The following is a 25,232-nucleotide window of genomic DNA, read 5'->3' on the forward strand; positions in this document are numbered from 1 at the left end:
TGTCCTGACAATCCTGGTCTTTGCATTGGTGAATGTTTTGAGTGCTACCATACACTAGTTGAGTTTTAGGGTAGGGTACAGCATTGCACAGACTAGCCACGCGTTCACAGGGTCTCCCAAGATGCCATCGCATTTTGAGAGACCTAAACCTGGAACCGGTTACAGTTACAAAAGTTACAGTCATAAAAAAAAAGTAAAAAAAAAAACAAAAAAAATCATAAAATAAACAAAAATAGTTGTTTTATTGTTCTCTCTCTCTCTCTATTGTTCTGCTCTTTTTTACTGTATTCTATTCTACAATGTTTTATTGTTATTATGTTTTATCATGTTTGCTTTTCAGGTATGTAATTTTTTTATACTTTACTGTTTACTGTGTTTTATTGTTAACCATGTTAACCATTTTTTTGTTTTCATACATAATCATACATAAAGCCGTGACTCCAGCGCTGTCGGAGGTGATTTCACCACCACAGTTAAAAAAAAAAAAAAAAAAAGAGCATATATGCCGAAGCATGGGGGCAGCAGGGGCAGAGGAGTGATTTGCTCCTAACTTTTGGGGCGTATGCCCCCATGCGTCGGGATATATAAATGGTGCATGTATGCCCATCATTAGAAGTGGGTGGATGAATGGAGGTATTCTAATGGTGGGCATACCCACCGATCAATCTCTTTTTCATTCAGCCCACAGGCTGCATGAAAAAAAAAAAAAAAAAAAGATTACAATATATGCCAAAAAAGGACCAGCAACGTACTGGTATGTTGCTGGACTTTGAGTGGTTATACCAGAATGATGCCTGCAGGTTTAGGTATCATCTTGGTATCATTCTTTTCAGCCAGCAGTCGGCTTTCATGTGAAAGCAATCCTAGCGGCTAATTAGCCTCTAAAACGCTTTTACAAGCAGTGGGAGGAAATGCCCCCCTCATCGTCTTTCATGGTTTTCTCTGGCTCTCCTGTCCCAACAGGGAACCCGAGAATGCAGCCTGTGATTCGGCCAGCTGACCATAGAGCTCATCAGAGACCAGAATGGCTCCAATCATCTCTATGGCCTAAGAAACCGGAAGCTACGAGCTATTTATGTCTAAGATTTCGCCGGATGTAAACAGCGCCACTGGGAAATTGGGAAAGCATTTTATCACACCGATCTTGGTGTGGTCAGATGCTTTGAGGGCAGAGGAGAAATCTAGGGTCTAAGAGACCCCATTTTTAAAAAAAAAAAAAAAAAAGAGTACCTGTCACTACCTATTGCTATCATAAGGGATATTTACATTCCCTGAGATGATGATAAAAAAAAAAAAAAAATGAAAGGAACAGTTTAAAAATAAGAAAAAAAGCAAAAAATAAGAAAAAAAGCAAAAAATAAGAAAAAAAGAAAAATAATAAAAAAAAAAAAAAGAAAGAAAAAAGCACCCCTGTCCCCCCCCTGCTCTCGCACAAAGGCGAATGCAAGCGTCGGTCTGGTGTCAAATGTAAACAGCAATTGCACCATGCATGTGAGGTATCACCGCGAAGGTCAGATCGAGGGAAGTAATTTTAGCAGTAAATCTCCTCTGTAAATCTAAAGTGGTAACCTGTAAAGGCTTTTAAAAATGTATGTAGTTTGTTGCCACTGCACGTTCAAAGTAATTTTCTTGCAAAAAAAAAAAATATTTTTTCATGTAAACAGAAAGGGCTTTGTCTTGGTTAGTGGTTAGAAGAATGGGTGATGTGTGACATAAGCTTCTAAATGTTGTGCATAAAATGCCAGGACAGTTAAAACTCCCCCCAAATGACCCTATTTTGGAAAGTAGACACCCCAAGCTATTTGCTGAGAGGCATGTCGAGTCCATGGCATATTTTATATTGTGACACAAGTTGCGGGAAAAAGACTTTTTTTTTTTTTTTTTTTTACACAAAGTTGTCACTAAATGATATATTGCTCAAACATGCCATGGGCATATGTGAAATTACACCCCAAAACACATTCTGTTGCTTCTCCTGAGTACAGGGATACCACGTGTGAGACTTTTTGGGAGCCTAGCCACGTACAGGACCCCGAAAACCAAGCACCACCTTCAGGGTTTCTAGGGGTGTACATTTTTGATTTCACTCCTCACTGCCCATCAGAGTTTCATAGGCCATGGAATGCCCAGATGGCACAACCCCCCCAAAATGACCCCATTTTGGAAAGCAGACACCCCAAGCTATTTGCTGAGATGTATGGTGAGTATTTTGCAGACCTCGCTTTTTGTCACAAAGTTTTGAAAATTGAAAAAAGGAAAAAAAAAAAAAAAAAAAAAAAAAAAACACATTTTAATTTTCTTTCTTCATTTTCAAAAACAAATGAGAGCTGCAAAATACTCACCATGCCTCTCAGCAAATAGCTTGGCGTGTCTACTTTCCAAAATGGGGTCATTTGGGAGGGGTTTGTGCCATCTTAGCATTTTATGGCCTTCAAAAATGTGATAGGTAGTGAGGCGTGAAATCAAAAATGTACGCAATTAGAAATCCTGAAGGTGGTGCTTGGTTTTTGGGGCCCCGTACGCGGCTAGGCTCCCAAAAAGTCCCACACATCCCCGTACTCAGGAGAAACAGCAGAATGTATTTTGGGGTGCAATTCCACATATAACCATGGCATGTGTGAGCAATATATCATTTAGTGACAAGTTTTTGTAAATTTTTTTTTTTTTTGTCATTATTCAGTCACTTGGGGCAAAAAAATAAAATATTCAATGGGCTCAACATGCCTCTCAGCAATATCCTTGGGGTATCTACTTTCCAAATGGGGTCATTTGGGGGGGGGGGGGTTGTACTGCCCTGCCATTTTAGCACCTCAAGAAATGACAAACTAAAAAGTGTGTAAATTCCAGAAAATGTACCCTAGTTTGTTGACGCTATAACTTTTGCGCAAACCAATAAATATACGCTTATTGACTTTTTTTTACCAAAGACATGTGGCTGAATACATTTTGGCCTAAATGTATGACTAAAATTGAGTTTATTGGGGTTTTTTTTATAACAAAAAGTAGAAAATATCATTTTTTTTCAAAATGTTCTGTCTTTTTCCGTTTATAGCGTAAAAAATAAAATTTGCAGAGGTGATCAAATACCATCAAAAGAAAGCTCTATTTGGGGGAAGAAAAGAACTCAAATTTTGTTTGGGTACAACATTGCATGACTGCGCAATTAGCAGTTAAAGCAACGCAGTGCCAAATTGTAAAAAGTGCTCTGGTCAGGAAGGGGGTAAAACCTTCCAGGGCTGAAGTGGTTAGTAGCTGCCAGACTGACCATAATGTGTCAATGGAAAAAAATTGTGGCTCCTACTCTTGTAGAAGTTGTCTCTAGGGTAAATATACACTGTGCATGGTAGTAGAGACACCTTCAAACGCAAGTGGGAAGTTTGGATAAATACCGATAATCTAACCAATATTCTTTGAAGTTGCTAGAGCACACTAGCAGGGAATAGGAAAGCAAAGATCCTAAACGCGGCAAGTGAGGATTAGTTGTAGTTTTAGTTGTAGTTCTAGTTGTAGCTGTTATTGTTGATAAAGTATAAGAGTTCTTTATTTGTTTATTATTTAATTGCATTATACAAGCTCAGACCATGTATCTTTGGGTATAACCACTTATCCTATAAGCTACGGTTTTATGTGTTAAGACATGTAAGTGTACTATAGATCTTTGTGACCTTTAGATTTAAGTTTCCACTAGTAACATGGTAGCTGTTAATTTATTTCTTGTAGTGAACCATTTTTATTTTCTTTTTCTTTTTTTTTTTTTTACAAGACATAACTCCTATGGAAATATTAATCTAAGTGGACTGCCAGATACAATGTGATTATGTAACTTCACGACCTTGCATTTGTGTAACACGAATAAAAATTAGAATGTTGAAAACAATAAAATAAATAAATAATATTTGTATGTCTTATTACAAAGCCTTCTATGGCTCTTAAAGGGGCCAACGTACCTATACGGCGGTTTGCACGGCGGTGCCATTCTGCCGTCATATAGGTGTGTGAGGTGGTTGGGAAGTGGTTAAAAAAAAATTATAATTTGGGTCACTTTTATTCCTATTACAAGGAATGTAGACATCCCTTGTAATAGAAAAAAGCATGACAGGACCCCTTAAATGAGATATCTGCGGTCAAAAAGACCTCAGATCTCACATTTACACTTAAATGCAATTACATAAAAAAAAATTCCCCTTTAAGACCCCTGGGCAGAAGTGACATTTGACGTTGAATCACAGCCTGTGTGACTTCATGAAGTGAGGATTGACTTCACAGTGTGGATTAAGGTGCAAGAGAGAGTGATCACATCACTGAAGATATTGATGATATTTGCACAATGGATATCATTGGACACGCTGATTTTGTTTCTATAACCACTTGCCCACCAGCCGCCGTCATTATACTGCAGCAGGTCGGCACGATCCCGCGAGCCATCATAGCTATACGTCGCCTCCTTTAAGCGGGATAGCAGGCACACCCGCACGCTGTACTGCGGGGGTGCCGATGCTCGTGACTGGCGGTCGTGATGACTGCCGACCACGAGTGATCATGGGCACGAGAGGCAGAACGGGGATGTATGTGTGTGTGTGTGAACACACAATTCCTTGTTCTGAGATGCAGATCGTGAGTTTCTAATAGCCACGATCTGTCATCTCCTATAGTCAGTCCCCATCCCCCTACAGTTAGAACACACAGTCAGGACAGTTAACCCCTTGATCGCCCCCTAACGTTTCCCTGCCAGTGATATTTATATAGTAATCTGTGCATTTTTATAGCACTGATCGCTCTGTAATTGTCAATTGTCCCAAAAATGTGTAAAAAATGCCAATGTGTCTGCCATAATGTCGCAGTCACGATAACAAAAACAGATTGCCGATTAAAAAAAAAAAATAGTAATAAAAATGCCATAAATCAGTCCTATTTTGTAGACGCTATAACTTTTGTGAAAACCAATCAATATACGCTTATTGCGATTTTTATTACCAAAAACATGTAGAAGAATATTGGCCTAAACTGTGAAAAAAAATTAGCTTTTTTTTTTTAAAAAAAAAAAGGGCTATTTATTATAGCAAAAAGTACAAAATAGTGTTTTTTTTTTTTCAAAATTGCTGCTCGTTTTTGTGTTTATAGCGCAAAAATTAAAAACTGCTGAGATGATCAAATACCACCAAAAGAAAGCTCTATTTGTGGGAAAAAAAGGATGTAAATTTTGTTTGGGTACAGCGTCGCACGACCACGTGATTGTCAGTTGAAATTACGCAGTGCCCCATCGCAAAAAGTGTTCTGGTCACTGAGCAGCCAAATCTTCCGGGCTGAAGTTGTTAATGGACACGGTTATATGAATATCAAGTCACGAGGGGTGTGGCTTGGAGCCAGAGCTGAATAGACGCCTGACTCCCAAGCTCCCGTCCACAGGAGAGATAACACTAAGCTCCGCAGAGCCGTACATAGCTAACCATGGGGGAAAACTCCCCAAATCCTTCCCCAGCGAGGTCCCGCTCCCTAGGAGAACCGGGTCGCAAAACGGCCGCAATATCCCATAAATTTTACGGACACAATCACACGAGGCCCCGGCTTCAAATAGGGCCTACTCGAACGCCGCACGTTCCTCCAGCCTCAGCCCCTCAGGCAGGAGCCATGCACAGCCCCAGCAGCACCTACCCCACAGCCACTGAATATCCAGGATCTCCACTCTGTGGCAGAGGATAATAAAGCCACACTCTCCTCAGCCATCACAGATCTTAGAAGAGATGTCCAAGCAATGGCAGTGGAGATGGATGATCTAGAACAAACAGCCCTCCATGACACCGCAATCCAGCAATTACAGGCTTCCTCCCACTCTCTCAGACTACTCAGCTCAGGGACATTCAAAGACACATGGAAGATCTAGACAATCGTGGACATGGCCACAATATCCGGGTAAGAGGCATCCCTGCAAGTATCAAAAATATCCAAATTACAAGGGTTACCATCGCCATCTTTAACGATCTCCTGGGCAGATCCCCTGAAACGCCCATTGACTTTGTGCGCCTGCACAGAGCCTTAAAACCCAGAGGCAGAGGTACTGATCCCCCCAGAGACGTTATTTGCTGTCTGGTAAATTTTAAACTAAAAGAGGAAATTCTCCGCAGGGCAAGAGACCGTCGCTCCCTGCTTTATCAAGGAGCTGACATAAAGCTGTTCCAAGACCTTTCGCCTATCACCTTCCAAAATAGAAGAGACTTACGCATGCTCCTTGACCTCCTACGTACCAAAGGGATCCAACAGAGATGGAAATTCACATTCTGCCTCTCCGCCTCCTCCCAAGCCCGCACATCTAACTTGCGCCTGCCAGAAGAGCTACCCGCTTTCTGTGAAGCACTGAATCTTCCCCGCGTTGACATCCCGGACTGGTACAGCACGCTCCGTTCGCCGCGCATGAGATGATCAACCTCCACTGACGCCATTCCAGTCCGCAATGAATTCCACATAAGACGTCGCAGATCCACCCCACTAAGGGAAATCAACACATCAGACTCCCGGAACGCCGTACACAACAGCCCAACGGCCTCCCCAGCTCACAGGAGAGCCCGCCATGGGGGGGGTCCGACTGATCAATATTGTTCCTCACCTCCCAAGCATCGCAATACTAACTGTACCACACCAGGATGAGAACATTTCAAAGGCACGTACTTACAGCACGCAAGCCTACTAGCATTTTTTGATAAAAGGTACATTAGATATAACCTTTTCCTTCTTTTCAGTGAATGCTCCCCCAAGATGTCCCTGATCGATGTAAGCTTCACTCCCTAGAAGTTTGATCCAGAACAAGTGGAGTCAACCCCTCCTAAACTGTAAGTTGACTGTTTCCCTTGAGAGACCCCTTGTACTCTGACTGACTTCCCCGGATATATCCGCAGTCTCCAAGGTCAAAGACTCTTTTAGGGGCGTCCACATGCCCTCCTTTAAAACAGCATAAATCTGAACTGGAAGAGCAAGTGTCCCTTATAGACCAGTTTACCTAATTGTAGGTAGTACTCCCACACCTTCCCTGGATCCCTTTTACTCATCTCCCCCTTACCCCGTCCCCTCCCCCTCCCCAATTCCCCAAACCTCCCCCCCATTCCTACATATCCCTGAAGGGACTACGCTCAAAGACCTCTTTGGTATGCGGTATACACTACTACTCTGCATTGCGATCCAGGGAAATGTACTTATTGTTGTCACCAATGTGCCTTAAAAGTATATATCTGGGGACTGACATTGCACAGATACCAACTTTCTCCCTGTAAAGGGGACTAGGCCCAATCTACTTACCTCACCACCCCCTCTCCTAAATTGAAGGAACCTTATCATTTAAGAGGACTGCTCCTTAACCTAGAGCTCCAGATTTCCCCCATAGCTCCCATAACACGGGATCTGTGCGATCCCACCCCTCATCTAACTGCCTACTGTAGACAAAATGCCAGAAAAATATTTTGTTGTTGAACTGCTCTAGAAGGAAGCTTCTCACTTATCCTGTCACACCCTTGAAATACAGTTTTTTGAATCGGTCGGATGGTCGCCAACCGCCTGCTTAAACCTAAAATTAAAGGGTTGAGCTCATCCACCTATACAACAAAGAGCTACGGGTCTGTTCCACCCTGCAATTTATTAGACGACACCCACATTTAAGCCTATAACGATCCCGTTCCGTCCTAAGCGGAACGGGATCGCGTTGTATGTCCAACCAAAACAGGGCACTATTCAAACGCGCCCATGAGTAGAGATTATTTTCTGATGCAGTCTCAGTTTAAAAAGTTCTATAGCCTTGCGCACAGAATGTTAGAGACAATATTGAAATGTTTTAATGTTGGAGGTCTCTTTCATCCCCATTTACCTGGAAATTTTTCTTAGAATACATACAGGTAATGAGGACCTCATGTTATCATTATTATCCTAGTTCCCATATTAATAGAACATGTTAAGTTTTTTTTTTACCTTAAGATATTGTTAATGTTTATTTGCTACACTTACTAAGTGACCTCAGGAAATGACCTCATGTCTGATCCCCCCCGAGTTTAGAAATACTGGTAATCGGTCTAGTACGAGAAATTATTGGCTCCTCCCCACGAAAAATTACGTGTGGACGAGAGATATTGACTCTCACCCGTTCCATACCGCCACCCTCCACACGACAGGGACACATTAGTTCTGGTCAAATCCCTCCGGATACATTTTTTTTTTTTAAATTTGGGGTAGGGTACTTAACCCCCCCCCCCCCCCCAACTCCGGACTACCGCCTACTCACCCCCCAGTTAACCCACTCCCCCCTCCTTTCCCCCCCTCCCTGTTTTTTTTCCCTCCCCCTGCGCCCTCTTTCTCTCCTTTTCCCTTTCTTTCTCCTCTGCCTCGCAGTCTCCGCCACCACTGCTTCACCAATAAAACTAAACTATCCCAGAACCCGCTTTCACAAGTGAAGGGTCATCTGCATAACGTTGTGAAATATCCGCATATACCTAAGACCAAACATTATCACACTATGTCACACCCATGCCACACGAAAGCGTCTTCCACCCTTAAAATAGTCTCACTAAACACTAAAGGACTCAACATACCAGAAAAACGTAGTCAAGTCCTCGATATGATGCATAAATTAAGGCCAAACATAGTATTTTTACAGGAAACTCACTTCCGCACAGACAAAATTCCCAAACTCACGAACCACCTGTTTCCCACGATATACCATGCCAATAACCCACCGGCTAAAACTAAAGGGGTCTCAATCCTAATTTCCAAAAATCTAGACTGGCAGCCTGTCGATTAACTCAGACCCAGAGGGTAGATATATCTTCCTAAAGGGTCATCTCCAGGGGCGGCCTGTTACCCTGGCCAATGTATACAGTCCCAACTCTGCGCAAGTGAGTTTCTTTAGATCCATCTCAGGTCTCCTCTCGGACTTCCAATCTGGACTGATCATCCTAGGTGGCAATGTAGCCCTATCCCCAATCCTGGACACCTCCACAGGCACAACTTCCCTACCATACAAAGCCATTCTGCAAATCAAAATATAGATCCAAGATCTCCTTTTACATGACACATGGCGCACCCTCCACCCCGACTACAAAGACTACACCTTTTTCTCTGCCCCACACAATAAATATTCTAGGATCGACTATCTTTTCCTATCCCAGAAAGACATCTCCTTTTTAATCACTGCCACCATTGAACCTATGCTGCTATCAGACCACCACCCAATCACAATGACCCCAACGTTCCCGGACAAACACCTCTCTGGCGTTTGGACTCAACACTACTTACCTCGGAAGAGGCCATTAAAGACATTCGTAAATGTATACACACATTCTTCCAGGAGAACGATAAACCCAACACTCCACTCACCCAATGGGAGACACAGAAACCTACTAGACAAGATCCAAAACCTAGAAAATACAATCACAAGCGCAAAAAAATCTATCATGAGCTTACCCAAACCAGGAAAACATTACGGGAGGAATTAAATCGCAAAACACGACGCAAATTCATCCTACACCACAAACTCTTCTATGAATTTGGAAACAAATGCAGAAAATATCTAGCTAAAGCCTTCCAAGCCAGGAAAGCACATACAAACGTCCACACCATTAAAGACTCTCAAGGGAAATCCCATATCACCCCAACAGACATAGAAGCCCAATTTGAGACATACTACTCTAACTTATATAACCTACCCAAGAAAACAATCAACCCTAGCGGATCGGAGTCTCGACACACCCTAATCACGTCCTTCCTCAACAAATATTTCCCCAAACCCCTAGACAAAGAGGATGCGCTACTGCTAGATAACCCCATCTCGGAAGAACTCAAATTGGCAATTAAACAACTTAAGAATGGTAAAAGCCCTGGCCCTGATGGGTTTACAGCTGCCTATTTCAAAGCCTTTACAGACACTTTAACCCCACACCTTACCTTAACTCCCTAATATCGTCCACCCTACCTTTCCATAGATTACTGGAAGCCCTCATTACAGTGATCCCGAAAGAGGAAAAAGACCTTACATCAGTTAGTAATTACAGGCCTATATCCTTACTGAATGTCGACATAAAACTGTACTCCAAAATTTTTGCTTCCCGTCTTTTACCCTTCCTGCCCTCCCTGATAGGGAAAGACCAAGTGGGATTCATCCCTGGAAGATAAGCTAGTAGGGATAACACAATCAAAGCCCTGAATATACACCACTGGATTAGAACACACAACCAAAAAGGGTTCTATCGTTAGACACGGAGAAGGCGTTCGACAGGCTAGCCTGGGACTACCTGGAAGCGGTCCTGAGACACATTGACCTCCACGAGCGTATGTTTAATGCCATAATGTCCCTTTATACAGCTCCGACCGCCAGGGTCTGTGTAAACGGTCACCTGTCGAACGCCTTCTCAATTAGTATTGGGACAAGACAGGGATGCCCCCTCTCTCCAATTCTATTCATCCTAACCCTTGAACCCTTCCTTCAATATCTCAGATCCAATGACAATATCAAAGGCTTTTCCCATCGCCGATCGCAGCTATAAGCTACCTCCCTTCGCCAATGACATACTACTGTTTCTGAAGGAGCCGCACACATCGATCCCAAACCTTCTAAAAAGAGTTTAGACTCTTTCAGAATATCTCAAATTTCAAAATGAATTTTGCAAAATCGCATGCCCTTAACACTTCTCTCACACCAGAAACGGTAACCCAATGTAAGAACAACTTCCCCTTTCAATGAAAACAAGACCAGGTTAAATATCTTGGGATACACCTAACATCAAAACTCAGACATTTTCACAAAAAATGACCAACCCATCCCCACATCCATCACAAAAGACCTAAAAAAGTGGAACAAATCTCACTTTTCCTGGTTTGGAAGGGCAGCAATCCTAAAAATGACTCCCCCACATTTTATATATCCTGCAGACTATCCCCATTAAGCTCCCCCCTGACCTTCTTCCACACAAAAGAATATGCACTAGGTTTCTATGGAGACAGAAAAGGCCAAGAATAGCATATGAGCAACTAACGAAACCTAAGACAAAAGGAGGCATGGTCTCCCGGACCTTCAGAAATACTATTGGGCCTGTCACCTTTCTAGAATCATTGACTGGTAATTACATGGCCACTGTAAAGACTGGGTTGCTCTCGAATACATGTTCTCCCCTCTACCACTACGATCTCTCCTTTGGACCTCAACCCGACATACCCCACGGATCCTGAAGGATCCCCCCCCCCATTGAACCGACACTCCGCTGCTTTGAAAACGCCTGCGGAAAACTACACACCTCCTCTAACCCTGGACCTCTTACACCTGTAAGACTCAACCCGGCATTCCCACCTGGTATGTCCACACACTTTTTAGCAGACATCTGGCAACACTCAGAGGTTCTAGCTTACCACTTCTTTCGACTGGGGCAATTTCTAGAGCGCTCTTCCCTACCAGCTAATAGGGATAACAATCCCTTCCCCTCTGGACATATTTCCAGGTTAGACATTTCCTACAAGAAGCTGATCGTGCCTCCTCCGTCTCTCGCCAGCTCACTCCTTTCAAACAGCTATGCTCTCTCTCTACACCCCAACAGCATGTAATCTCAGTCATCTACAACTCACTCTCCTCTGAAAGCTTGATGAAAACTAACAAAGCATGTTTAAACTGGGAAAGAGACCTGCAAATAGAGATAACAGAGGCACAATGGGATCTACAATAGCACAGAAAGGCTCCCTCAATGTCTCGATCCAGGAAAACAATTATAAAATCCTAATGCGCTGGTATAGAACCCCAGTAATTCTCAATATAATTCTGCCCTCTCTGAAAAATGCTGGAGATGTTCCAAGGAAACAGGTACTCTAGTGCATATATAGTGGTCCTGTCCCTTAATTCAGCCGTTCTGGACACAAGTCTGAGAACTGATGTCACAAATTTCTACATGCACCCTGGAGCACACACCAACTCAACTCCTCCTTCACCATTCATGCCTACCGACACATTACTACCCCAAACACTAATATCACCCCTGTTAATTGCTGCCAAAATGTGCATCCCTCTTTATTGGGATTCAACCCAGGCTCCAAAGGTCTCTGAATGGCTCAGACGAGTAGAAAAAATTGCGGAAATGGAAGAGCTAATCTCCACAGCCAAAGACTGTCCAACCAAAATTTCACATACATGGGCCTGTTGGTCCCACTTTTGCACCACAGTCAAATTTAAACTATTGACAAACCAAACCCCGACGAACCAAACACTCCAAGAAATTTACACTCCTTAACGATCCTACTCTATAGTTCAAAAACAGACCCCGCTAAAATATGAGACGACGACCCTCCCTCCCCTACACAAGGGAAGATTGAGGGAGGATCATTCTCGATCCTTATAAGCAAACACTCTAATAACCCCAGACCCGGGGCTCTAACCCATCCTACACGAACCCCTTGGGAACGATGGCGGAGACTGGGAGGTAAGTTAATATCCCTCTTCCCTTCCCCGCATCCCAACCCCTCACTCCCCCTCATCTCATCCCCACCCCCCCTTTTTTTTTTTCTTATCCACCTCCCCCCTCGCTTGGGTTTACAACAGTGGCGGAATTACCGGGGTCGCAACAGGCCCGCCGGCATTCCGCCACTGTGGGGGGGCCCAGCGGGGTTGCTATTTACGGCTCTGAGCGGAGATCGTGTCGGTCCTCTCTGGCAGGAGATAAGGGAGGACACACAGGCACAGCTGATCTTATGGCTCCCCCTTCTCCCCCCTCCTCCCTCCTGTGTGCTCCGCGGGCAGTCAAGTGTGAAGCTAAAGAGCTCACATTTCCTGCGGAACACACAGAAGGGAGGAGGGGGGAGAAGGGGGAGCCGTAAGATCAGCTGTGCCTGTGTGTCCTCCCTTATCCCCTGCCAGAGAGCAGGGTCGTCTTTAACGTGGGGCAAACAGGGCATTTACCTCGGGCCTTGTCTTTGCTGCCCTGTTTGCCCCAAACTGTCCGCAAATTGTGGCCCCGATGATGGCACCGCAGAGTGCACCGGGGACACGGGCAGCAGAGCTGTATGAGCGAGCAGAGAGGGGGTGGGGCCAGGAGCTCCACTGACACACTGCTGTGCCCTATGCAGCCTGTGTATTTGGGAGGGAGCAGCCGTAGTAGGAGCTGAGAGCCCCACCCCCCTGTATTCCCTAGCCAGTAGAGAGGGGCGGGGCCAGGAGCTCCACTGAAGTTCTGACCCCGCCCCCTGCAGTCTGTGTACTCAGGAAGGAGCGGCTATAGAAGGAGATTTGAGTGGGAGTCCCAGACCTCTAAACGTGTATGAAGAGCCCAGCTGGCCAGGTATGTCCTTCCCCCATAGACTGCCTGAATGCTATCCTAAACCCTGAGCTGTTGTACAACTGCAAAGCTGTGCATTTCTGAAAGTTCTCTGACCGTCTCCTGTAGTAGGTCCGCCGTCTCCTGTAGTAGGTCCGCCGTCTCCTGTAGTAGGTCCGCCGTCTCCTGTAGTAGGTCCGCCGTCTCCTGTAGTAGGTCCGCCGTCTCCTGTAGTAGGTCCGCCGTCTCCTGTAGTAGGTCCGCCGTCTCCTGTAGTAGGTCCGCCGTCTCCTGTAGTAGGTCCGCCGTCTCCTGTAGTAGGTCCGCCGTCTCCTGTGGTATGTCCGCCGTCTCCTGTGGTATGTCCGCCGTCTCCTGTGGTATGTCCGCCGTCTCCTGTGGTATGTCCGCCGTCTCCTGTGGTATGTTCGCCGTCTCCTGTGGTATGTTCGCCGTCTCCTGTAGTATGTCTGCAGTCTCTGACCATCTCCTGTAGTATGTCCGCCGTCTCCTGTAGTATGTCCACCGTCTCCTGTAGTATGTCTGCAGTCTCTGACCATCTCCTGTAGTATGTCCGCCGTCTCCTGTAGTATGTCTGCAGTCTGACCGTCTCCTGTAGTAAGTCCACCGTCTCCTGTAGTATGTCCGCCGTCTCCTGTAGTATGTCCGCCGTCTCCTGTAGTATGTCCGCCGTCTCCTGTAGTATGTCCGCCGTCTCCTGTAGTATGTCCGCCGTCTCCTGTAGTATGTCCGCCGTCTCCTGTAGTATGTCCGCCGTCTCCTGTAGTATGTCCGCCGTCTCCTGTAGTATGTCTGCAGTCTGACCGTCTCCTGTAGTATGTCCGCCGTCTCCTGTAGTATATCCGCCGTCTCTGACCATCTGCTGTAGTATGTCTGCAGTCTCTGACTGTCTCCTCCTCAGTGAGTGGTAATGATGTGCTGTAACCACTAGCAACCATTCAGTAAGTCCGCCATCTCCTGTAGTATGTCTGCCGTCTCCTGTAGTATGTCCGCCGTCTCCTGTAGTAAGTCCGCCGTCTCCTGTAGTAAGTCCGCCGTCTCCTGTAGTAAGTCCGCCGTCTCCTGTAGTAAGTCCGCCGTCTCCTGTAGTAAGTCCGCCGTCTCCTGTAGTAAGTCCGCCATCTCCTGTAGTATGTCCGCCGTCTCCTGTAGTATGTCCGCCGTCTGACCGTCTCCTGTACTATCTCTGCAGTCTCTGACCATCTCCTGTAGTATGTCTGCAGTCTCTGACCATCTCCTGTAGTATGTGTATTAATGTGCTGCTTTTCTTGCTCAATTATTTGGGATTGCTCAGTGAGTGGTAATGATGTGCAATAACCTGTAGCAACCAATCAGTGAACAATAGTGATTTGCTGTAATCTCTAGCAACCAGTTAGCAGTAACGATGTGCTGTGACCTTCTTTCAACTAATCAACAAGCAGAAATTATGTGTTGTAACCTCTAGCAACCAGTCAGTGAGCGGTAATGATAGGCTGTGACCTCTGGCAACCAATTGCAATCACTGGGTGATCTGCTGCAGTAAACTGATTTTGAGTCTACCTGCTATTTTTTTTTGTATGCCTCAGAATGGAGGGCCCAAGAAAATGTTTGCCCGGTCCAATCAATATTACATATGGCCCTGCCAGAGAGGACGGACGGGCAAATAGAACGTTAATGCCGGTGTCTCTGTGCTACTGTTCCATGACAGACACCGATCTCCGCTCAGAGCCGTGCTGTCCTGAGAAGGCAGACGGCACTGATGGAAATTAATAGCATTCACTGAAGAGCACCGATAGGAGGCACTGATGGGCACTGATGAGCACTAATAGGAGGCACTGATGGGCACTGATGAGCACTGATAGAATGCACTGATGGGCACTGATAGAAGGCACTGATGAGCACTGATAGAAGGCACTGATGGGCACTGATAGAAGGCACTGATAGAAGGCACTGATGGTCACTGATAAAATGCACTGATAGAAGGCACTGATGGACACTGATAGGAGGCACTAATGGGCACTGATAGGAGGCATTTATGGGCACTGATATGAGGCACTGATGGGCACTGATAGGAGGCACTGATGGGCACTGATAGGCTGCACTGATAGCTGGCATTGATGGGCACTGATAGGTGGTACTGATGGGCACTGAGGAACACTGATAGGCAGAACTCAGGCAGTATTGATGGGCTTTGATGGGCAGAATTGAAGAGTACTGATAGGTGGCACTGATGGACGTTGTTAGGCGGCATTGATGAGCACTGATAGGCAGCATTGATGGGCACTGATAGATGGCACTGATTATCAGTGTAAACAATTTACTGTCATTCTTGATAGTTAACGGCAGTCCTTTTCTAATACAGACACAGCGTGGGAGGAAAGGGCTGCGGATAACCGGCAAGTCTGTTTACATGTGATCAGCTGATCACATGGTAAAAGGCTGCTGTGATTGTGCTGGATGTATGTCCCAGGAGTCATGCGGGAAGCACGGTTTTGGGAGGATGTCCATGGACACCCCCCCAAAATTGGAAGCCTGGGGCTCGGATGGAAGGTGGGCCCATCATGGTTTCTTGCACCAAGGCCCTGAAGGTTCTAGTTACGCCTCTGGTTTACAACCCAATCAACTCTATATATCCACCAGATCTCCATCCCACACATTAATGATTTTCAACCGACTTTGACCCTGTAGTTGTTAGGAGGACTTAATCTCCCCACAAGCAAGCAAACACCCGATTTTATCTACAAAACACACACAAATCTATTTTAGCACTAAGTAGAAGACCTGATACTGGGTTAAGCACTACCATATAGCGAAATAGCCACAACCGAACCTCATGTCTTCTTCATACCACACTCTGTTGACTTAAACTAAAACTTTTTCACTACAACTACTGTCACCAATTACTACTGTTCAACACTGTTGTTAAACATATTGTATTGGATATTACTGCCTGTGGCATTTGGTTAAAATGCAATGTAAACCTGATTTTTACTTTTCCAATAAAAATGTATGGAATAAAAAAAGAAAGAAAATCAAGTCACTAAATTGGATTGTTTTTTCACTGCATCACTGTACTGACTAATGTTTAATCTATTTTTTGCTTATTTGCAGCACTGGTGTTTTTGGCAATACCCAGTAGGGGTACTATTGTAATGTGAGATTGTGATAAGACATAAGAATATTTTTATAATTTTGAATACCTTGATGAGAAGTTCATTGCAGCACTAGTACTTTGAATACAAACTCAGTAGATAATGTGGTATTATGTTATTCAATATTTACCTTGAAAGATCGCACACATGCAATATTACTGTTTGCAATTCTATATGTAATTTAAATATTCTCTTAATTTTGAAGCATAGCACCACTTCAAATTTGTAAGCAATTTAAGGTTACAGATACACTACTCTGAAATGAAAGTAGTTCTATACATACCCGTCCATAGACCTGTTTGCTAAAAAACTTCACTGTGTAGATGACATCCTGGTGCCAATTCTATTACACTCTTCTATTAAAATATGTCAGGCCATACATTAACCAATTGTGTTTATTTTAACCACAGGTTGAAGGATAGAATATTGCTTGATTTCACCATCAACACACTCTGTGTTGATGTGGGAATCCCTCCCACTGTGCTACTGTATGCTGACAGCAAGAGGTTTCCCAGCTGTCAGAATACAAGGACCACTGCTGTGGCTATAGCCACCAGCAGTGATCAAATGAAAAAAAAACAAACAAAAAAAAAAAAAAAAACACAACAGGCTGGTTGTGCTGAAGCTGGCTGATAGATCAACGCCAGTACAACCAGCCTGCCTATGTATGGATCGAAATTTGTCCTGTTCCCACGGAGCCGGCCAAATTTTGATATGTCTATGGCCGGCTTAATAGTATCTGCACCCGAGACAGAAGTGGAGGAAAGTAAAGACTTTGTAGAAATGCTAACTGAAGCTGCCATACTGTAGCTTGGTGTATTATAGTTAATCTTTCTCTAAACTGTTAGGAGCTGAACCTCAGTCTAGCTATATTTTCCAGACTAAATAAAGTGCAAACTTTTACACCTAGGCATGCATGATTTATTTTTACTAAAATTCAAAGATTTTAGACAAATACGTATGAAAGACAAACTCATAATAGAACAGAGGGGTATCAAATTTAAGATAATCTCTTCATCTGACTGCACAGAAACTGGCTCATTGCATGAATATCTGCAAAATAAATCTATCAGCAATTATGTGAGTCATAATAAAAGATACCTTTGGAAATCCAGACTCATCACATTCTTTGATCATTCCAATGAAGTCCATCGATCTGGCAGCAATAAACTCAGCTCTGAACGCCGACATTACTGAATTCAGCAATAAAGCACTATAGGTAACAAAACAAAATAAAAGATTTAAATCCAGCCATCTTTAATATTCATTAGTTAAACATTCTCATAACACCTTATAAAAAAAAATATACATTTGAGTTGCCAAGGCCATTTGCATTACAGTAACATTAAAAAATGTTTTCCCATGCAGTGGGGTTGTCCCCGCACTGCATGGGTTAACTGTTTGTGTACAGGAGAAGGGAGAGAGAGGAGAAAGATTTATTTACCTAATCCTCTGGGCACTCATGCCTGCTCCCATCTGGTCCTTTGTTTATCTGTGTGCATCCACACCCCCTCATATGGGTTTGACTGACAGCAGCAGGAGCCTATGGCTCTGCTGCCCTTAGTATCTCCTGTAAAGCCAAGGAGTGAGGGAAGAGATGCTGGAGCTGGAGAGGTGACATGGAGCAAGGTAGGTCTTTAGGGACAGGAAAGGGGTAAGAGATTAGGGCAGGAGGAGCATTGTTTACCTTACTGCAGAGAATGAATTAGGAAAAGCAAAACATTTAGAGTTTAGTACTACTTTAAAGTGGTTTGGGTGAAGAGATGTTGAATGGTCATTCCTACCATAAGGTTCATGGAGACAGACATCTGATGAAAAAATAAAAGCAAGGAGGTATAAAAAATATATAAGAAAACGGGGAAGTAATAATGTAACCACATGCAGTCTTCTATTGGGTTAGGTGAATATTCAAACATCACCGCCCATAAAGAGACATTGTATTATAAGGGTACAAAGAGTAACTGTAAGTAAAAAAGAGTGGGTAGTTGCCAATACCTGTGGTAAAGATGTGGATAGACATTCACAAGACAGTCACTTCCCCCTTTTCTTATATATTCTTTATACCTCCTTGCTTTTATTTTTTCATCAGATGTCCATCTCCATTCACTAGGGATATCCCTGTGAGCTTTGTTGGACCGCTTTTGGTGTATCCACTGGTCCTGTTTCCATCTACTTAGCTGCGATTTTCCCAGTTTGCAGTTCGACCACATGGGAGCGATCTCCTCATATACGTATATATTTTGGAAATACAGCCTAGTAATACCCAAGGCTTGACGCTCTGTCCACTGATGTGTATTGTTAAATTAAAACACCGATATGTAAGTACAGGTTATTTTCACTTCATTCAATACATGTACCATTTCGTTGCTATAATCAGCTTTCTGCAAATACATGCCATTACACCATTATACACTACCCATTATATGTTTTTCTTTCAATAGAAATGAAGCAGCACGTTTGTTCTAACCCCTGAGGAAGGAAATATACATGTCCTAAAAAATCCCTTATTGCCCTCTCCGAAACATGTTGGGTTTCTTGGCCTATATGCCCCACCAGTCTGACTACCTGTTTTGATCTGTGGTGTGCTCCAAGCTCAGCGGCTGTTTCACTCCTAGTGTCAGGTGTTTCATTTTATTATTCATTGTTTTTAGGTGATTTTTGTACAGTCATTTTTTGTAATGTATATAACTTTTGTATCAATAAAATAAAATATATATTTTATACTACTTTTGGGTATACCCTTACTTCTCTCTGTGTCCGCAAGATCCTTGGGGCTTAATCCTCTTTCCACAAATCCAACTAATACATGCTGAATGTTCAATGACCCAAAATTTGCCATTTTATATGAATCACCCAGTTTTTTAAGAAGATTAACTGCAGTCAAACTAAGATGCAGTCTTCAAACTAAAATGCGGTATTCAGAGGTGCATGCACAACAGCCAATATCACAGCAGCTTAACTGCACCTAAATCCATAAACAATTTCTAAATACTGCAGCATACTAGCTGTCATGAATTACCAGTAATATCCTTATGCCCTGTCTGCTTACCTCCTGGACTGTGTATTAGCCTTGGGCCTGCACTCTCACCCCTGCTTGGTTAAGTAATCTTCCCTCGGCATGGCTCCACCCTAGCCTCTACAGAAGAGGTATGCAATTAGCGGACCTCCAGCTGTTGCAGAACTACAAGTCCCATGAGGCATAGCAAGACTCTGACAGCCACAAGCATGACACCCAAAGGCAGAGGCATGATGGGACTTGTAGTTTTTCAACAGCTGGATGTCCGCTAATTGAATATCCCTGCTCTACAGGATACACTATTTAACACTGTGCTGTCCAAGCCTGCCTTGCCCGAGCAATATTATGTGTTTGGTTTCCTGTCTCCTTGTTTGTTGTGTGCTCTACGTCTGTTACCGATTTTGGCTTGTTCTTTGACTATCCCTGCCTGCTTGTTACCCTGACCTTTGGCATGTTCTCTGTCTATCCTTGTATGCTAGTAGCCCCAACCTTTGGCTCATCTCCTGACTATCCCTTGTTGCCCTGAGCTGCTGCTTCCGCTCTATCCTCCTGTAGCCTACCATGAGCTCGGAGACCTTGGGGTCCCCAACCTGGAGCCAGTTGCAGTGCAGTCCATCCTCACCACTAGAAGCTCTGGTGAACACCTGCTGGCTTAGACTCCGTACCCTGGGGAATCTTATGTTCTAGCTCCCAGTGGGATCTGTGCTGATGCTCCAGTGGACCTGCTTTCCTGAACCACCCATAGTTCCATCTGCAGCAGTCAGCCATGGAGTCCACTACCTTAGCGGTACACTCCTGAGCCCAACAGTGTGCATCTGTCACCTGGCCTCAGGTGACCTGACACAAAATGAACCTCTCTCCTAGCCTCAAATCACACACAGAGTGGTACAGGTTTTGCTCAAGAATATCCCTGTATTTAGCACCATCCATCTTTTTTTTTTTTTTTTTTTTCCCAAACTGTTTTTGTTAAGTTTTTTTTTCCAGTTTACAAATATAGACAGTATTTCTTGTCATACAGTGCTGTATATTCTTTTAGGATTCCTTATATAATAGAAACAAAGTATAAAAATAAAGCTTATTCTATTGTGATGAGCTTAAACAGTGAGATATCTATGTATATAAAGCAAAGGAGATTCAGGATGACTTCCCTCAGCTCCGGTCACCCCAGTTGGGTTCAGACTGTGTCCGGAGGAGAGGGTTGGCACCTCCTAAATTGCATACTATCTGGTCATTTCTTTTTGTGGCATATGTAAGCAATGATTACCAATATCACAATCTTAGTTAGATATCTCTAGGGTAATATGGATTGAAATAGATGATAGGGGGGAGGGGAGATAAAAATAAAATATAGAAGGGGGGGAAGGAACGGAGGTTGGAAGGGCCTACGGGTGGTAGGGGAGGGGAGGGGAGGGGAGGATGGTGTGTTCTGGATCCTCTCCGGCGTCTGTCCCGAAGTTTGATAGTGTATTTTGAAGAATAATTGTTTGGGTGATGTTCATTTAATAAAGGTTAATATTTTGGATAATAGCCTAGCTATTTTGTGTGATTGAATCGAAAGGTGAGGCCATTGAGCATTTATGGAGGTGTGTGGGCCGTATATCTTATTTAGAGGGGTTATTTAGTGTACTATAATCGGAGGATGATTGGAAGTGGAGCCAGCAACTCCATTTTAGGGTGAATTTAGCAGGATTTTCCTGAGCTATATGAATTAGTTCTTCCATTTCTGATATTTTCCGGATTCTAGCGAACCATTCTCTTAGGGTGGGTGTGTTTGGAGAGTTCCAATGTATGGGGATGCATTGTTTCGCCGCGTTTATCATATGCATTGCTAATGATTTGTGATATGTTTTATGTGGTAGCGGGGATATATGGAGTAGGAATTGGGCTGGGGACAGTTCAAGGTCATATGATGTGACTTGTGAAGTGATTCTATGTATCTCCTTCCAAAATGTTTGTATCAAGGGGCAAGACCACCATATATGTAGTAGTGATCCCTCTTCTGTCTGACATCTCTAACATTTCGCTGATGTAGTAGGGTAAATTTTGTTTAGTATGGAAGGAGTACGGTACCACCGTGAGAAAATTTTGAATCCGTTTTCTTGTGTGGTCACGTTTCTCGATCCTTTATGTATGTTGAGAAAAGCTTGTTCCCATTGTGTTTCTGAGGGTGAGATAGAGAGGTCTTTTTCCCATTTTTGACAGGCAATGTTCTGGTTAGCATGTATGTTTGTGAAGAGTAGATTGTGAGTTATGGAAATTAAATGTGGTTGTGTACTTTTTTGGTTACAGATTGTCTCAAAGGGGGTAAGTGGTCTTGAGCATGTAGCTTGTTTGTCTTTTGATTGTAGGAAATGAGCAATTAGAATGTATGTCCAGGGGGGGATGGGTAGGTTTCCTGTCTGGGTAGAGATTTGGGAGGCAGTGAGAATTTTCCCTTGATGGAAGAATTGAGTGCCTTTATGCTGTCTTGTGGGAAGTTCTCGGATAGGAAACTTTTATGCATTCCAGGAGGAAAATCTGGGTTGAATTTCACAGGGGTTAGTGGACCTGGTGTAGAGGATATATTTACTTGGGAGCAGACTTTCTTAAAACACTTAAGAGTAGGTCCTATTAAGGGGTGTGAAAATAGTGTCATAGGTATGTGTTGTGGATTTAACCAGGGTAAAGAGGCTAACGGTAGTGATGTGAGGGATGCTTCCAAGGCGACCCAGTCTTTGTGGCTTGAATGAATATTCCAATCTACTATTCTAGTCAGATGGGTTGCATTGTAGTAGTTGAGAATATTCGGAAGACCTATGCCTCCTAGGTGCTTTGGTTTTGTGAGTTTTTTAAAGCTGATTCTGGGTTTCTGTGGACCCCATAAGAATCTGGAGCTTGCTGATTGGTATGCTTTGAAGAATGTTTGAGGGATTAAGATGGGGATTGTTTGAAGAATGTAAAGCAGCCTCGGTAGGGCATTCATTTTCAGTATCGCGGCTCTGCCAAACCACGAGAAAGATAGGTTGTTCCAGTTTTTAAAGTCTGCAATTAGTTTGTTCAAGATGGGTATATAATTTTTCATGTATAAATCAGAAAGCTTGGAAGGAAGTTGTATTCCTAGGTAGGTTATCGATTCTTGTCTCCAATGAAAGGGGAAGTTTTTTTTGCATTGGTCTACTAACTGGTGTGAGAGGGAGATATTTAGTGCGAAGGATTTTGTAAAATTTATTTTTAGGTTGGATAACTCTTGAAAATGTTTGAATTCAGCTAATAAAACCGGTAAGGTGATCAGGGGCTGTGATAAAAACAGTAATATATCATCCGCAAAGGCGGCATATTTGTATTCCTTAAGGGGAGTGTGTATGCCATGGATGTCTGGATTTAATTTTAGTTGTCGGAGGAATGGTTCGAGGGTAAGAACAAAAAGAATAGGGGACAGGGGGCATCCCTGTCTTGTCCCATTACGTATGTGGAAGGCATTCGACAGAGTGTTATTGACCCTTACTCTAGCTATAGGGTTCGAGTAGAGGGACATGATCAGGCCTGAGAAGTAAGGGCCAATTCCTATGGCTTGTAGCACTGCTGTCATGTAGTCCCAAGCCACTCTGTCGAATGCCTTCTCTGCATCTAATGAAAGGAAAAATCCTCTCTGGTTGGTATGAGTGATGATATGATGTAGATTAATCGCTTTGATTGTGTTGTCTCTAGCTTCTCTACCTATGACAAAGCCTGCTTGATCTGTGGATACTAGAGATGGAAGAAGGGGAGTTAGTCTATTTGCTAATATTTTAGAAAATATTTTAACGTCTACATTTAGTAGCGAAATTGGTCTGTAATTTCCTGTATTTGTGGGATCTTTGCCTTCTTTGGGGATGACTGAGATATGGGCCTCTAGCATTTCTTTGGTGAGCGGGTTAGAAGAAGAGAGTGTGTTAAACGCGTTAAGAAAAGGACCTTTAAGCGTCTCCATAAAAGTCTTATAGTAGATTGCTGATATGCCGTCTGGGCCTGGGCTCTTGCCTGTTTTCAAATGTTTAATTGCTTGTTCCCATTCTTCTGTGGAGATTGGGGATTCTAGGGATGTCGAAATTTCTTCTGACATTTTATCTGGGGAGAATTGCTCTAAGAAGGTTTTTATTTCGTTATGTCTATTGGGCAGGTGTGTAGGTAAAGAATTTGTTGTGTTTAGGGAGTATAGAGAGGTGTAATAGTTTTCAAACTCTTTCGCTATGTCCTGGTTTTTTGTGATTGCTGCTCCTGTTTGTGAGCAGAGTCGATGTACTGTATTGTTGGTTCTTTTTGTGCGGAGTGACTGAGCAAGCAAGCGGCTACATTTGTTGCCGAACTCGTAGAAGAGTTTTTGAGATAGTGCAAATTTTTTCTTAAGTTTATACCCCAGTTCTTCTTGTATTTGTGTGCGTGTTTCTATTAAGTCTAGGTGGGTGCTCTGAGCTAGGTTCTTTTTATGAGAAGCTTCTAGAAATTTAAGTTTGGAAAAGAGGTCAGACAGTGTCTTTTTCCTTTCCTTCTTTATTGCCGCTGCCATGGAGATCAGTTTCCCCCTAATTACACATTTATGTGCTGCCCATTGTGTCATTTTGGTGGTGTCTGGGGTGTCGTTTTCTTTGAAGTAGTTGGTTAGGCATGTGCGAATTTCTATTTCCTTTGTTTTGTCTGTTAGGATAGATGGATCTAGTCTCCAGATGTGAGTATAGGTGGTCTTTTCCGGGAAGCTAAGAGTGAGTGAGATGGGATGATGGTCGGATAATGTCATTGGTTCAATGGAAGTAGTTTTTAAAGTTGGTAGGTCTTGTTGTGTGAGAAAGAAGTAATCTAACCGGGAGTATTTATTGTGGGGGGTAGAATAAAAGGTATAATCTTTTTCTTTTGGGTGAAGGGTGCGCCAGGTGTCGTGAAGTTGTAGCTCTTGGAGGCTCCTTCTAATTTGTTTGATCGCTTTGTAGGGCAAGTGAGATGTGCCTGATGAGGTGTCTAGTAGAGGGTCGAGAGGGACGTTGAAGTCGCCCCCTAGAATCAGTATTCCTACTTGGAAAGTAGTTAGAAGGTGGGAAATTTTGCGGAAAAAAGGTACCTGGGCCGAGTTAGGGCTATAAATGTTCGCAAGCGTGATTGGGGTGTTTCTGAAAGTGCCTTTGAGAAAAATGTATCTGCCCTGGTCATCTATTAGGGAGTCTGTTATTTCTATTGGGACATTTTTGGATAGAAGTATAGAGACCCCTTTGGATTTTGAGATCGAAGAGGTGGCGTGAAAACTATGTGGATAAAAGTGGTTAGAAAATTTAGGGATGGCGTTGGTGCGGAAGTGGGTCTCTTGAAGGTATATTATGTCTGCCTTCATTGCTCTCATGGCCGTCAGCACTTGGGAGCGTTTCTCAGGTGTGTTGAGCCCTTTTGCGTTAAGTGATATAAGTTTCAAAGATATGTCGGCTGTTTTGGTCTTTGGTGGTGTCATTATGGTGGGAGGTGGGTAATTGAGAGCTTCTTGGGATGTGGAGCCAGAGAGGATCCAGAAGAGAGGATGAGGGAGAAAGAGGGGAGAATAAAATGAGAAAGAGAAAAACAAAAAAAAAAAAAAAAAGGGGGGGGGGGGGAAGATGAGGGAAGTAAGTGGGGTAGAGAGAGAGGGTGTGTGGGGGAATGAGTAGCCGGAAGTGGCGGTGTAAGAACACGTCCACTAAAAGTGTTAAGGGGGTGAACCGGCCGGTGTCAGCGGTCGTAACAGGGACCGCTGTGTGGAGAAGTGGTAGGAGTCGTTCAACTAATAAAACAAGGTGAACGTCTCCACGAGGTCAGTGAACT

At 43.6% G+C, this 25,232-nt stretch overlaps 1 protein-coding gene across 10 annotated transcripts in view; it reads right to left on the reverse strand.

The window, feature by feature from the left end:
- The window catches only part of VPS35L (VPS35 endosomal protein sorting factor like), a 1,435,757-nt gene that overhangs the window by 780,336 nt on the left and 630,189 nt on the right, over positions 1 to 25,232 (reverse strand). For all 10 annotated transcript variants that reach the window (XM_073591197.1, XM_073591205.1, XM_073591203.1 and 7 more), the window contains one exon: positions 17,519 to 17,630. In XM_073591197.1, coding sequence (XP_073447298.1) covers positions 17,519 to 17,630 — 112 coding nt within the window. The remainder of the gene's footprint in view (positions 1 to 17,518; positions 17,631 to 25,232) is intronic.

This window comes from Aquarana catesbeiana, linkage group LG06, assembly GCF_042186555.1.
Source record: "Aquarana catesbeiana isolate 2022-GZ linkage group LG06, ASM4218655v1, whole genome shotgun sequence".
Taxonomy (NCBI): Eukaryota; Metazoa; Chordata; class Amphibia; order Anura; family Ranidae; genus Aquarana; species Aquarana catesbeiana.